Genomic DNA, 15,286 nt, shown 5'->3' on the forward strand with positions numbered 1-15,286 from the left:
ACCATTTTTCTCATATTTTAATTCCTAATAGCCATGGAACATTGCTACAATTTGTAGGACTCTGTTGCATGTCAATGTAGTATTTACAAAACGAGCAAGTATAGTCTCAGAAAATCAAGTCTCCTACTTGCTCATAAGAGAGAGAAAGATGGCACCATCAGAGAAAGTTCATGTTATAATAAGTACTTGACAGTGCATAGATAAAATTCCTCCCTCTTGAATATAACAGAAGACCTTCTGAAGCATTTTTGAACAGGCCAGTCTCTAGCAACAGGCATCAGAGGACATAGGTTCTACATAGGTTTTTACACACCAAAGAGAGACTCTCCTGTAGCTCGCAGGGTGATTGCCCACTGAGTCCCATCCCTGCTGGAAAGCTTGAAGTCCATTGGGTTACATCTTAAGTCCCTTCCCTGAGATCCTTACATTTCACAGCCCATCAGTGATCTTGAGAAAGCATTCCTCAGGCAAAACCCTTCATCTGTTCTCAGCAAGTCTGGTTGAAATGGTTAAACTCCTGGTGACAATATCTATGCCTTAGAACAGACCAGAGACCTACTGCTGTCCCACAAAGCGCTGCACAAGTGCCTTCAACATGGATCAGAGCCCAGGCATCTGTGTTTAAGAGAATATAAAACTTCTTATACTCCATGCATAAAACTCCCCATCCCACTGGAAATCCCTGAGCTAGCCAGCAGTGCTTATGGCTTACAACTGTTCAGATGTAACCTATGTCAGAGTAGCTGCTGATTTCCATCTGAGACTACAAAGCTATGGGCAACCATAGCAGAGGAACAAGGACTGAATAGCTCATACTTTAGAACTTCTTACTCACTTTTAAAACTGGTCCCTCCAGATAAAGGGTAGAACAATATCAGAAGAGTATGTACTTCCAGTGTTCTTGTGTTGGTAAACAGAGGATTTCATTCCTCACAGCTGTCAAATAGACAGGTACCTTTCTCCAGGATCAAAATTTATGTATGCTGGCAAACCAGCCTCTGTCAGCATCACAATTCAAGCATCACAAATCTCAAGAAAGGGGAGCCGCATATGTTTTTCTATTTCACAGCTTTCCAAAAAGGCTGTCTTATAATACATAACATTTAATCCTGTCTGAACCAGCCTTTATTGAGAAATAAGTATTATATAAGTGGCAAGAAATTTGATCTGAGGAGTAATTTAAGGCAGAGCATGATGGCTTTGCAGTAGTTTACCTGATAGACTGATGTTGTTCTCAAGTCACAGATCATAATTTGACTCCCTCAGACATCATCCAAGAGAAACAGCCTGTACACAAAAGGCTTCTGTCTCCTCTCACACTCATACTAGAAAACATGTCCAAGAATAATGACTTTGAGGGGGTCAATCCAAGTGTACAAAGAAAGGAATCTGGTCTGTCCAAATATTGCTTTTAGTTGTAGCTCAGATACCCTAAACCCATTAAGATCTGCACAGTAACCCATTCCCGCTTACCTTTAGGGATTGCTTAATCTTTCAGGAACCTAAATTTAGAGCTGCTTCACTACACAGACAGGGTATTTCATTATTACATAATTTTAGTTGCCTGTTGCTTCTTATTAGTGCTCCTCTATGGAGACTGGTATATCTGCAGTTCCTCTGTGGTTTATTTTAGGCTTCTGAACTCTGCCTAGGTCCCTCAAAGAAGCCATGATCGGAGCATGACAAATTTCATCTTACGTGGTGGTGAGAGTATTCAGCTTTAAAACAATAGTCTCTGGCAGAATATACTCACCCAGGAAATCAAACACACAGATACTTGGTTCTACTTTGCGTGAAATGTACTTAACCATCAAATGTTTGTCCTCCAAAAAGGGAGTAGCAGAAAGGATGCTAAATGGATGAAGACACCTAGTATTTCCTATTGGTTCCTCCCAGTCTTAACCAGGGAAATAGATGCTCAGCTTAAGCAGACTTGATAATTCCTGGAAGATCTGAGGATCTGCCTCTCCACTGACTGCAACAGAGAACTTGCATGGCTATGTTAGATAAACTGGATTGTTTTGGGCAAAATGCCTTAAATGCAGTGGACTGGACTTGTGGCAGTTCTAGACTGTGGTAGATGGACCAGAATATGGCAAAAGAAATGACAAAAATGTGCCTGTCTGTTCTGTGTCCTCCTTCTGCAAACTATCACACTGCGAGGATGATAAAAGTTTTTGAAGGGGAGAAGGAACAGGGTCTCGTCTTGGCAGACAGTAAGAACCTGGCAGTGTTTGAGTAAGGCTGGTACTGGAAGCTATGAGACAAGGCAGAATGAGGAAAAAATGGATCATTACATGGAGACATCGGGACTGGTTGGGCAAGGAGATTGTGACCAGTGGGAAAAGGGAAAAAAAGGAGACTACATTTGTGAGGTGTAGGAATGGGCCTGGAAAACACAGTTTAAAACAGCAAGCCTTGGGCATTTCCAAACACAGTAAACAATCTACTGAACCATGGCATAAGAGGACTGAATAATCCAGGATACTAAATGTCATAAGAGTTAACTCCTAGAAACTTTGTCCTGCCCACACTTAGAAGAAGTGAATGCACAGGAGCATCATATAATGCCTGTGATCAATAATTAGTTCATGCTGGAGAGGAGAAGACCACTTAAATCAAAGAACATGGTGAAAGTGCACGAAAATACTAGATGAATAACAAAGTGGCCTATGCTATTGTAGGAGACAGCTTGTAACTCCCAGAAAAAAAGATTGAAAGAAGCAGCCTGAGGGAAGCATGAACAATGGCAAGACACAAAACTTGGTAAAGATAAGGGGGGAGGGGGGCAAAAGCCCTCCGAGCATTTCTAAGGAGTCTCAAACACTTGCAAGTACCCTGAACTGAATAATGCAGGCCTTGTGCTCAATGGACTGATAAGGATAGCCATTCAGGAGGAATACCTAGGATGCAGCTAGAGGAAGAAGCCCTGTGAAGACAGGACGGTTCTGCTCTGGTGAAGCTTGTTAACTATCTGTTTTTGGCACCATCACATCTGATGAATGACCTTTGCCTCATTATCAGCAGAATGCATATTAAGGTTGACACCCTGCATATGCTAATGAAGATTATGGAGATCACGCTAAACATATGTGACTACATCACTCATCTCCCAACTCAAATCATTCTACACATCACCTGGGGGTAGGGGGAGAAACTGAAATGAAGCTGCCACCATAACAGGAGGGTGGATCATACTGATATGGCAGACATAAAGGGGGAAGATAGGTGCCACTGTGTGCGTGTAATGTCACAGAAGAAGAGCGCTCTTATGAACCAGAAACCCCCCATTGGCTGGACCAACGCTGGAACCAGGACCGCTGATCTCTTTACCTCCCCTTCTCTTTTAAGTAACGCAAGGTGTACCTCACCGCTTGCCATAATTTGTTTTATACCTAACCAATTATCAGAAATCCTAGTTTAAGACATATATTAATCATTGTGGGAATGTAATAAATGTTTGCATATGGACCTTGAGAGTTGTCTTACCTTAGTCCACGCCACTGGGGATTTGCGAATCTGAGTCACTCACCCTCCTCTTCTGAGTGGGTCGCAACAGCTGTGTTGCAAGGAAGAAAGTTTCACAGAGAAGGGGGCAGTAAAAGGGGGAAATGAGTTACATTAAGAGAAAGAAGAAAAATGAACTTTTCAACAGTTAAAGAGAATCTCCATAAGCTCAAATGGGGATAGAGACTTTCAAGACTCTTAAAAAATAATCACTGGCAAAGAAAATAGCCAGTGCTGCAAGATCACCACATGTGACACTGGCAGCTGCTGGTGTAATAGTGTAAATCTATAGCCTTCCTGATATTTTCCATAAGTATTTTTGCTTAAATGACAGAAGTGAGAAAAAATACAGTTAGTAAGAAATTAATAGAGCAAGGACCAAACTAAGTTACTCCTTTTCTTCCCTACAGGTTTTGGGGCAAGTTTGGAGGTGAATTAATAATCTGCTTCTAAATTTTGTCATTCAGGTCCATTCCCACCAGAAGACTTCATGACAGGGTATAAGAAAGACGAAGACAAAGAACATCATTTCAGTGGCAGAGAATTATCAACAGGATTATCAATTCAGAGTGAAGGACTTCCATTTGACAAGCAGCTGGTGTTAGTGGACAAGTAGGGTAGAAATTGATTCTAGTCAGGTTGCTTGCTTTATCTTACAAGATGCAGCTGCCTGACACTGCTGCAGGTTTCACTACAGGTTAATATCTTTGTTAACCTGTAACAGTCACAGGTAAATTCTAGAATGATCTCTGAACCTTTAGAGATTGTGCTAGAGGTGCTGCCAAATCATTTAGACAGATGCAGACTGATAATAAGCCTAAGCCTAAGCCATACTAGTCTAAGACAGCAACAAGCAACTGAACTGGAGACAAACCTAAAGCTGGGATGCAGTCATGAAGGGATTGAGCTCCAGATTTCCATTCATATCTCGCTTTTCTTGGAAAACCTGGAATGTCGGAAGACTGAGACTACAGAATTTAAAGTACAGACCCTGAACTAGCTGCTTTAGCTTAAAGTCACCTCTCTTCTCAAACTCCAAGACAACTGACATTTAACTTGTTATGGAAAATGTCTTCTACCAGCAAGACAGTGCTAGACAAGTCTGATATGGTTATGTGGGAGAAGCCCTCATGGCTGGCACTGGACTTCAAAAGTGAAACAAAGCAGAGAAGAACCACACGCCTTTCAGCATCATCGCATATTTAATGGATGCCATTGTGTTTGGGCTCCTTACACAAGAAGTTGCAGCCACTGTGGCTGGGGTATCTGCTCTACTTTCAGGGCATGTGTGTGTGACTTGGAATGGGGGGGTGGGGGGTAGGGGTGGTGGGGGAAAGAAGTTTGTGCTTTCCGAATTTCTTTGGGCCACCCCAGTATGTCTACTATGTTTCTCTAGTGCCTGTCCTCTTTTCTCACCTATCTTTTCATTGTTACTATAGGGACAGATTTTCCCGACTATCTTTTCCCAGTTTCTGTATTGGGAGGATTTACTTACTGTGGATTTTCTCCCTCTGAGCTATCCAGCTCACATTGGGCAAGGTTAGGGGATGTTAGAGAGCCTGACACAGACACATGGCATCTATGTACAACAGTCCAAAGCTGTTTGGAGGAAGAACAACTGCATGAACACTATGAGCTGGGAAGAAAGGAAAACAGCTACATGCATTAAAACATGAGGACTGTCAGTGATGAGATTCCTCATGCTTCCTAGAAATGACTGCAACTGGTTGTGCACAGGCTGTAAAGATGAAGGGATGCTTTAACTGAAGCTTGGAAAGGAAGGCAGGAGCCAGGGGAACAGATTTGTGCTGGATTCCAAAGCATTCCTTGGTGATCTTGGTAGCATCACATACTCTCAAGACATAGCAGGACACAGCTGCAAATGTCACCATTAAAAGTCTTAGGCTAATAGAAGTTTATTACGGAAAGGGGTAGATTTCCTGTTATTTTGACAAATTCATGTAACAGAAGATGAATTAATAAATGAGGCTACTATTGCTCCCACTGGAATCACTGCAGGATTTCTGCCAGACTGGGCACACAGAATCCACTTCAGCTTTTTTTTTTTTTTTTTTTTTTATGTCCCTCTGGATTCTGTAATCTGGAGTCTTGTGTGTGCAGGATATACCCATGTACTGTGTCAGCAATAAGTGTAGCTCTCATTTGCACTGGGAAGAGCCCACTGAGTTGAACCCAGCCTCATGTCACTGTCTGAGATCTGTCAGATGGAAACAATTTATGAAGTCTCAGTGCCATGACAGTCCCGTTAGAACAGAGTCTACGTGGGCTACAAATAGTACTTAACAAATAAACTGTTCCTCTGTGCAGAGGTACATTTGTCTCTGTGAAGAAACTGGGCTCCCCAGCCCCAATTTCAGCTGATACAATGGATTTATTAATGACATTGTCACATCTGTGATCCAGTAACTCTGATCTCCTGCACATGAATGGAATTAATTGATCTCTTCTGTTAGGAGAAAGCTGGACTCCTTCAACCAAACTCTGCTTTCCATCACAATATTGGAGCAATGCTGGATTTACAGTGGTATACTGGAGTGCAGACTGCAGGGCTCCTCCTGCCCCCAAGGGAGTGTTAGTGAGCAGCAGCCCTGCTTGGCTCCTTATTGTCTTCATTAATAACACTTCTAATTCGATTTGTTTTCGGGTCTATTTTTGTATCTCTCATAACATGCTTGTATGGTACTTAAGACTGATTTGGAAAGGATCCGAGCTCAGGAGTGGGGTGTATTTCAAAGAGATGGACCCCTGGTTACTGTAGGTATGTCATAGGAATTCAATTTGCAGATTTTCTCCCTTTCCAAAGTCAGAGGCAAACTGCAGTGTGCCCGGTCCTCAGAATACTGTAACACAGGAGCACCATCCTTTCATTTTGCAGAATCTCTAATTCTTCATTGACTGCATAAGAACAACTTCAATACTAGTAGAAGCAGGGAAAGAAGAAATAGTTATTCTACAACAGCAAGGCAAAGTCATACCACCAGCTGATCTTGGAAATTCCCTTTGGCCTGACAACACTTCCCTTACCCTTTCGTATAAAACTAAAAATGCCCATACCTGCAAAATGTTTGAAATACAGCTTGCTTATCCACTGTGGAAACCCAATAAAGGGAAAAATCTCCCATTATAAAATCTCGTATCACAGCTCCTTGAAAGTCTGCTAGTAACCATAACATAAATGCCTTCTCTGGCTCTCATCAGCCTCTTCTGACTGGGAATTTGGTGGCCACGAGCCATGTGTTGGGACTCCTCCAGGCCTGACTCGTATAAAACTCTCATGATACCAAACAAAGCTTCAGCACATACTTCCCACAGCACTGTCCACATGCAGTATAACTAACCACAGAGGCTTCACAAGAATACCACCAGCTTCTGTCAGTCAGAAAGCCCAGCTTGTCTTGACAGCACTGAGACAAGGCTATTTCACAAACAGGTTGTCTGTTCATGCTTGCTTATCAAGGATCTGGCAACTATAGGTACTCTTTTCAAGACTAGAGGAAGTCAGAAGCCAGACTTCTTTGGTTTTAAGAGCTACAACAGTGTGGAAGGCCCACTCATCTGCAGCAGGTTCTGCAGCCTTGTTGCCAACTACAATGCCTCTTTTTCACCAGACATCCAGGAGGTTAAGGTATCTCAACTTCTTAAGATTAATAAGTGTCCGCTCTTGAGGCACCGCTGCAATGCTTGTCTTCTGTTTTACAGGGCTTGTCTCCTGCAGCACTACTACGGAGAGAAGTCTGGAAAAGGCTTGGGGAAGATGCATCCCCAGTCCTGTGTGTCAATACACTGGCATGCCAGGGGAGTCCTGAAACACTACTTTGAACTCAGGTTTGTTCTGTTTTTAACCATTTTTTGTCTCAACTGCAAATAATGTTATGTATATAGGTTCTGTGAGCTGTTTTCATGCTGAGAAGTGAAATTAATATTTCAAAGATCAAATCTGAACAACTCTTAGTATTCTTAATACTCACAAAAAATTATTACTGCTTTTTATAAATTATAATATTTATTTTCCCAAAAAAAAAAAAAAAAAAAAGCCCTGGGTCACATGTTTTTACCTAGGTCCCAGCATACTTTTTCATTTACAACTGTCTGTCCTCACTTAAGCTCTCCAGCACATAGCATCTTGTCTCCTGTGTAACGGTAAAGCATGCAGCACACAGGTGCTCAGTACAAGATGGTTTGCATGGTTATCACGTACCACTTGAGGAGTGTGGAACAATCATGGCAGAGTAATGTTGCCACCAATTCCCTTGTTTAGAGAAGCTTGGAAATGTCACAAGTTGTTACACAATGGTATCTTTAATATACTCTGAGTCAGTCATAACTTTTGCCTTAGGCGCCGGAGAACTTCCATGAACACTGGCAGCACAGAATTAATGATGCAGTTCAGTCTAGAAGTGGCTGCCTTTTAATAGCGGGTAGAGTAAGCCTTGCACATTGCCAACTAATCTTAAAGTAGTAAATGAATTAACTCACATTTGTCAAATGCATTGAGATCTTCCAAGGAAATGTTCCATAAAAGCACAACCTGTTATTAAGTATTTCTGACAAAATATTGTTGTAATTAACCTTAATCTTTGATTCTCTATTTGGGCTAGTCTCACAATAGCCTTTTGCTTACTTTTAGTGTAGGTAATGTGGGCTCACCCACACACAATTTCCAGAACCTTTATCAGTTCATCATCTGGTTGAGTCTATAGAGAATTATATCACTGCAAGTTATGGATAGTGCTTCCAACTGTGGATTCTACTTTGTACAGGCTCTAATTAGTCAGTATTCATACCATAAAGATTTCTCATCTGACTGTAGTTTGATCAACCAGCAGAGAAAGACAGAATTCTATGTCAGTTACATCAGATCTTTCCAAGAGAAAGATGCAGCCCTCCAACAGCTTTATGTCTAGGGGATATAATAGGCTGTCATGAACTATTTTGATAGAAATAAATGTCACCATAAAAAAAAATAGCCAAGCCAGGTTGGCCAATATGCTCCAGAAACACGTCTAAACTGTGTGTTTAATCAAAAAGAAGTCAGGAGATTTTTTGGATGAAAGGCACTCAGAAGATAAGCAAAGAAAACCTGTTAAAAGTAAGAGATTTTACATGGGATGTCTATTGTTTTTATGGTTCAGAACCCAGTTGTTAGAAAAATGAAAAAAATATAATCTTGGAACAGGATTCTGCATCTGTGTCATTTAGTTTAACTAACATTTTCATTGCACTAACTTCATTGTACTAATTTGTACTGAAATCAATTAAACTGTTGAATCATGTGTTTGTCAGGTGGCATTCCTGTGGCATATATATAGTACTTCAAGATTTTCCATTGGGGTCTAAATTCCTCAGCAAAAATACAGCTCTGAAATGCACAGTAAGACACAGGCTACCTTCTATCTCTTATGCAAAAATCCTGTATGTGTCACACGTACATTTTATATCAGGATTAATGTCTTTAATATTTTCCCTGTTTTCTCTGCTGAACCCTATCTGCAATGACCAGCCTCATCATCATTTTTAACTACAGACATGTTCAAGTTCTATTACCATTTCATCCATTAAACTGTGTGCTGAACAATAATTACCAGCCCTACGAAAGGATATTTCATCTAGTGGTACCGATGTGAATTAAGATACATTTTCACACTGTCCCAAACGGCGATTAGCTTTTCAGGGGTTTATTTTTCTTTTCCTTTCCTTCTAATTCTCATGACTCTCCTCCCTTTTCCTTGTCTTCCCCCTTACAGCAGGGTTTTTCAAACAACAAACGAGCGTGGGCTTAATTTACACCTTTTCTTACACCTTCAGAGCACAGCTATTTTTAAAACCGCACAGGGCATTATTTTTCACCGCTTCTATGCTCTCTCGTACTGAAATGGCTTTTCCCCTTCCCAAAGGTTAAACTGAACGAACAGTTCCTCGCCCCCTCCTCACCTCCCGGGCGGGTCCGGGCGAGCAACAGCCTGCCGAGGGGTGTTCACCTCAGCGCGCCCGCCACAGGGCCGCGCCCGGGAAGCGGACGGGCAGGCAGCAGCCTGGCTACAGCCCCAGCCCGCTTTCCCCGCCGATTTTCGGAGGAATCGGGCAAATTCGGTGTCGGCGCCCAGGCCGGCGGGCCCGGGGCGGGGTGTGTGTGTGTGTGTGTGAGAGGGAAGCTGTGTGTGAGGGGCCGGGCGCGCGGGCAGTCCTGACAGAAAGGGCGCGAGCCGGCGGAGGCAGCGCGGCCCTTGGTCTCCAATCGCCTCAGGCAGGCGGGCGACCGGGCGGGGGCATTTCCAACCGCCGCCGGTGACCGACCGCGGAGTAAGCCGAGGCGGGTAAGCCCGACCCGGTTAGCGGAGAGCCCGAGGAGGGAGGGAAGGGAGAAAGGGAGGGGACGCGGCTGACTGAAGCGCGGCCGGCGGGGCGGGAACGGCGGGGCGGGAGGGGAGGGGTCCGCCGCGGGGGGCACCCAGGCGAGGGAGCGAGAGAGCGAGCGAGCGCGCGCGCGCGCAGGCGGGGCCGCGCGGCGGCGGGAGCGCGCGGCGGCGGCGGCAGCTGGGTAGCCCGCCGGGGCACCGCCAGCCTCGGCCGCGCCGGCCATGGATCCCTTCCCCAAAGACGGCGAGAGCGCGGCGGCCGGGGAGCCCAGCCGGGGCTCTGCCCCTTCCAGCGGGGTGGTGGTGCAGGTCCGGGAGAAGAAGGGCCCCCTACGCGCCGCCATCCCCTACATGCCGTTCCCCGTGGCTGTCATCTGCCTCTTCCTCAACACCTTCGTGCCGGGGCTGGGTAAGGAGCTCCACAGCCCCGGGCGCGGCGGGAGGGCGGCCGCCGCCGCCGCCGTCGTGCAGCCGGGGCGGGGGTCTGCCGGCGGCGGACCCCGCCGCGGCGGCAACAACTTTCCACCGACGGCGCCGCAGGAGGGGAGGGAGGAAAGGGAGGCAGCGAGCCCCTCCGCCCCGGCGGAAAGTTTTACGGCGGGGGTCGGGGCGGCGCCTCCGCCGAGGGGTCCCCGGGGAAGAAGCGGCCGGGCGGAGAGCCGTCGGTCCGGCGGCCGCCCCGTCCCTCGGGGCAGCGTCCGCTGCAGCGCGGAGGGGAGGCGGGCGGCGCGGGCTCCGCCGTCGTCGTGCGACTCGGGGAGAGGCAGCGGCGGTGTGTGTGTGTGTGCGTGTCATGTTTTCCTCGGGCAGCAGGCAGGGACCGGTGACCGGGGCGAAGGGCACCCGTCCGACCCCCGTGGGGCTTCAGCTGGGTGACTGAGCGGGGCAGAGGCCGGTCTCCGGCCTCGGGGGTTGAGCATCCCCCGCGCTTTCCCACACTTCCCTTCCCTTCAGGCAGGGCATGGCCCGGAGCTGGGAATCCTGCGATTTCGGGAACGGGCTACAGTTGTTCGGGCTCTTGCGAACTGTAATTTTAGTCAGAGGACAGAGACCAGAGCGGCCACGTCGCTCGCCAGCAAAGACGAGCTTTCGGAGCCCCTCTTTCCAAGTTTCCTAAGGAGACCCCTGAAAAATGCTGATCCTGTACCACTACTCTTAGGAACCGATGTCCAGAGAAACTGGGGATTCACAGTTTCTCAACATGAAGTCCCTAGTGAGCGACTCGGGTAACGCATCCCTAAGCTGTGGCTGTAATCCCTTCTGCGTTTCCCTTTCCTCCTTTTTAATTAGAAAATACTTGCTTACTGCAACTGGAGCCTAGAGTTTGAACACTACAAAGGCACCCGGGACACAAGGCTAAATACAAGTATCCTAGCTGCAAGCAAAACAGTCACATTTAAAAAAAAACCCCAAACAAAACAAAAACCATTAGCCCATACCTTGAGTCTCTCATAGTCCATTTCTAGCCACAACTTCTGCTACTATAGCCACTGCAAGAGCCTTGCTTGTGGTATAGGATTATCTCCATGCTTGCCCTGCTTTTAAAGAGCTAGCGCCCTGCCCTTAACTGCTTCATGTGTTTCAGGTGGCTTAATTCTTTAATGAATCTGAAATTCTTAAAGTTCTTCTCATTAAAGTATTACCTAAGTCTGAGTGGTATACTGTGTGCAACGTATACAAACCATTGCTATTCCAGTGTCTTTGCTCTGAACCTACAGATGTATTCCAGAGGAAAACTTCCATCTTTTGAAATACCTTAGAATTCTCCTGTGGAAAGAATGGCATTGGTATATGTGCTTCCACATGTAATGCTGTGTGCTCAGGTGTGTTGTTTTCACAGCCCTTGTGTGCAGCCACCTGAAGAACCTGGCATGATGAATCAAACAGCAGCTCTCCAGTTGAGTGCTTTCATGGGGTTTTAGGTTATTGTTATTTAGCACTTAGTTCCCCACTGTCTTCAGAGAGAGGTGTTCAAAGCCAGAGCTTTCAAAGTGAAGATGTGGGTTTCCATTGGCATTGGAAGATGCTACATCTTCACTGTAGATGTATGAGAAAAAAACCTGACTTACCGTGCCCTTTTTTTCCTCATTTGAAGGATCTTATACTTCACACTGTGCTGCTTTGCACAGCACACTAGAAAACCCTCAGTGTTCTTTCTTCATCCTAGGATGGTAGGTCCCCATAAGCCATCCTCATGCCAGAATTGGCTTGAGGTGTGGTTATCTGCCCGGCGCTCTTCTCTGGCTGCTGCTGCATGGCTGCTGGAGGCAGGCAGTGGTGTGCCTTCCCTCACACAGAAGGTGTCAGTAAAGAATGACAGCAGATAGCGCTTCCTTTCTGAAGGTGGGTGTACAGGGCTCCCAGTCCATGCTGGTTTGAAAACTTGAGAGTTGAATCTGGACTTTGCAGCCATGTTGGTTGTGTTATCACCAACTGGCTGGACCAGCCCAAAATGGTTTTAATTCTATTTTTGTATTTTTTAGCAGGCGGAGATTTTTTTTTTTAAACTTGTTTTCCATTTGATGCACTGATTTCAGTGGCACTTTCTGGCTGCCTATACCACTGTTCGTCCCGATCTTCTGTTGCAAAAGTAGCAAAACAAACAAACTACAACTTAAAAGAAATCCTTCCATGTGGTGTTCTCACAAACTGGGGAAAAGCATTGTTTTGGAGATGCATCCCAAACTCTGTATGCAAAGCATAGCACTTAGTCCATACGTAAATGAACCATTCTCTTAATGAAACTGCTAATATTGTACTCATTTTGATAGAAAATTTACTCTGAGATAATATACCTGACTAGAATATAGCTATTTACAATCTCAGCTATATCCTGTCGTATATCACATAGCCCACACACAAGGGGAAACAGGAGGAACACAAATCTACTGGCAGGAATAGTCACAGTAAAAAGAGATCTTGTGTCATTGTCACACTTCAGCCATCTCAATGAGCTGAGCAACACTTGTAAAATAAATAATATTTCCAGTGGTGTGAGGTATTCAAATCTAGTATGTAAGTCTATTCCCAGTGAAGTAAATGGCAAAATTCCCATCAGTTCCTGTAGTCCAGATTTATAACAGGTTAAAATGATGTTTCACAGGCTTGCTGTATATTTTGCCTGTTTAGGTGGAGAGTGTGATTGTGTTTAGGTGGTAATGGAAGTTCTCTATTTTTCAGCCCCTGAATTCATTCCTCATCTGTTTTGCACATGGTTATCATTCATGTGTAGGCTCTGCAGTACGATTGCAATGAAGTGTCAGAAGCCACTGGAATAGACAAGAAAAGGGGAAACCGAATAAACCAAGTGTTCCACTGCTTGGAGACCAGTGCATTTGAGGTGTTCATTAGTGCCCAGTACCTCAAACTAGTGATATCCAAATAGAATCTGTGCTCCAATGCAGGCTATCAAATACTCAGTCTCTCAGCATCTGAAAGCCTCTACTTTTTTTGAGTTAAATTATCATTTCTAGGTTACAGAAGTCATCTATGAAGGTGAAATCTGAGAATTTTAAACATCCAGTTTATTTTTCCTTTTTGCTTTATGTTTTGCAGTAGTACTGTATTTGGACAGGAGAAGTAACACTTTCTCTTTGTTTATAGTCAGTTTATTTTTTTCAGTTGGTTAATTTTCAGGTTTTTATGTAGTAACCCAGAACTGCAGGTTTTAAGATGCGTTGTAAACTGGGTATTAATTCCTCTTTGCATGTATGTTACAAAAGACGCCTTGGAAATTTTTCATACCCAGGGGATATGTTAACTTTTGCCTTGCCAAAACTTAAAATTCAGATCAAATACAACCTAAAAAAGCTTGATCAACCCATCTACTTGTAATCTGCTTTGCAGAACAGCCTTGAAATTACACACTGCTTCCATTCACTATGATAGATGCAACCACTTGGAGACATCCCGGATCAGAATTTTCCATGGTCCGATGCAGTCTTCCTTATCTGCATCTGATAGGGCTGCAGGGCTGAGCTATAACAAAGGTCTCGCTAGCACAAGTTCATAAAAGGAGCAGGTAGTATGAAAGGGAGAAGAGGGAGCTGGTGTTCTCAGCGAGTGCTGTAGCAAAAGTCATCATGCTGTTGTCTACCAGCATCCCAGCTCTACCACAGGCACCCTCTGCCACAGACACTGTAACCTCTAGTTTGGCTTAGGGCTTCTGGAGCAGGCTCTGTGGCCTCTGTGCCAAATCATGCTGTGATGAGCTCTGGAGAATGGAAGATGATGACGCCAGCAGAGATAAATGGTGGTGTATGCTCTCTTTTTCAGTTCCCGCAGGATTGAGCAGTGTGCACCTCCAGCCGGTACGTGCTGCAGATGGCAATTGAGAGAAGGGGCTGGCCATGCCCTTTAGCTGGCAGACAGTGTTCTCTTGGAGCTGCCGCGTGCCAGTCAGCGTGGGAGAAGATCTGGCTCCTTGTCATTCCCTGAGCTGATACATGGGAATCTTGCCCTCCTTCCTACCCGTTTTTCCTTCCCTCGACATCACGTGTGTGGGAGGGGGGAAACGAAGGGGGAGAACTTGAGGGAAATGTGAGAAGTGAGTGGAATTATCTGAAAGTATGAGGTATTCTCCAAGATTAATCCCTTCTGTCAGGAAGGGGGTGGACTTTTGGATCACAGCCTGAATTATACATGTATACTATTTTTATGCAGGGAGTAATTGAAATACGTAGCATAAAATTATGTTAGTGCAAGGTAGGAGAGCAGCCACCCATGTGCCATGAAATAGCCGTGGAGGACATCATGAGTGACAGCGTCTCACAGACAGCTGGGGAAAGAAGGGGTGATTCCCAGACCACTGAACTTTTTTCTTCTGTGGTATATAGCTCGCCTGTCCCTGGGTGTGTCAGCTCCATATCACGAGTCTTCTACCATCTGTTTATTCTGCTTCAGCCTTGTTAGAGTTCAAGGGCTAGACCTTCAGCCATGTAAACATGGCTTTAATACTCGATTTATAGAAGCCAAGCATCTGCAGAAGGCTCTCATTAGAAGCCACGGCTCTCTTCAGCAGAATGAGTTCTCCAAAGAGCTGAATAGAAGTACAGAACACAACACTAAGGAAAGTTGCAGGGATGAGATCTGCATAAAATTATCAATACCCATTTTTTTGTTGTTGGAGTGGTAAATAGATGCCTCAAGCAAATATCCATTGCCTTCATTATTGAAACAAAGAATTTCAAGGAAAAACACATTTTCTTATCTATAGTAGGACAAATATTGCAGAAAAGAAATCGGGGCTTTCAGACATCTGTGCATTAAAATCTCAAACTTGCTTTGGCATTTACGATCCTTTTAAATCTTTTTTTTTTTTCCTATGGACATGTAAATCAATGAATCTGGGTGATTTACAAGCTCATTTGTGTATAACAAAGGTTTTTCAAGTGTTTGTATGA

General features: G+C 44.8%; 1 protein-coding gene across 7 annotated transcripts in view; it reads left to right on the forward strand.

Moving 5' to 3' along the window:
• The first annotated feature begins 10,055 nt into the window (after positions 1-10,055).
• STUM (stum, mechanosensory transduction mediator homolog) overlaps positions 10,056-15,286 on the forward strand; it is a 49,424-nt gene continuing 44,193 nt past the window's right edge. For all 7 annotated transcript variants that reach the window (XR_007510117.1, XM_049833652.1, XM_049833655.1 and 4 more), the window contains exon 1: positions 10,056-10,293. Coding sequence is in view for 6 of the 7 variants with exons in the window: in XM_049833652.1 (XP_049689609.1) it covers positions 10,107-10,293 (187 nt within the window). In the remaining variant the exon portion in view is untranslated. The remainder of the gene's footprint in view (positions 10,294-15,286) is intronic.

Source organism: Accipiter gentilis, chromosome 30 (assembly GCF_929443795.1).
Source record: "Accipiter gentilis chromosome 30, bAccGen1.1, whole genome shotgun sequence".
NCBI lineage: Eukaryota > Metazoa > Chordata > Aves > Accipitriformes > Accipitridae > Astur > Astur gentilis.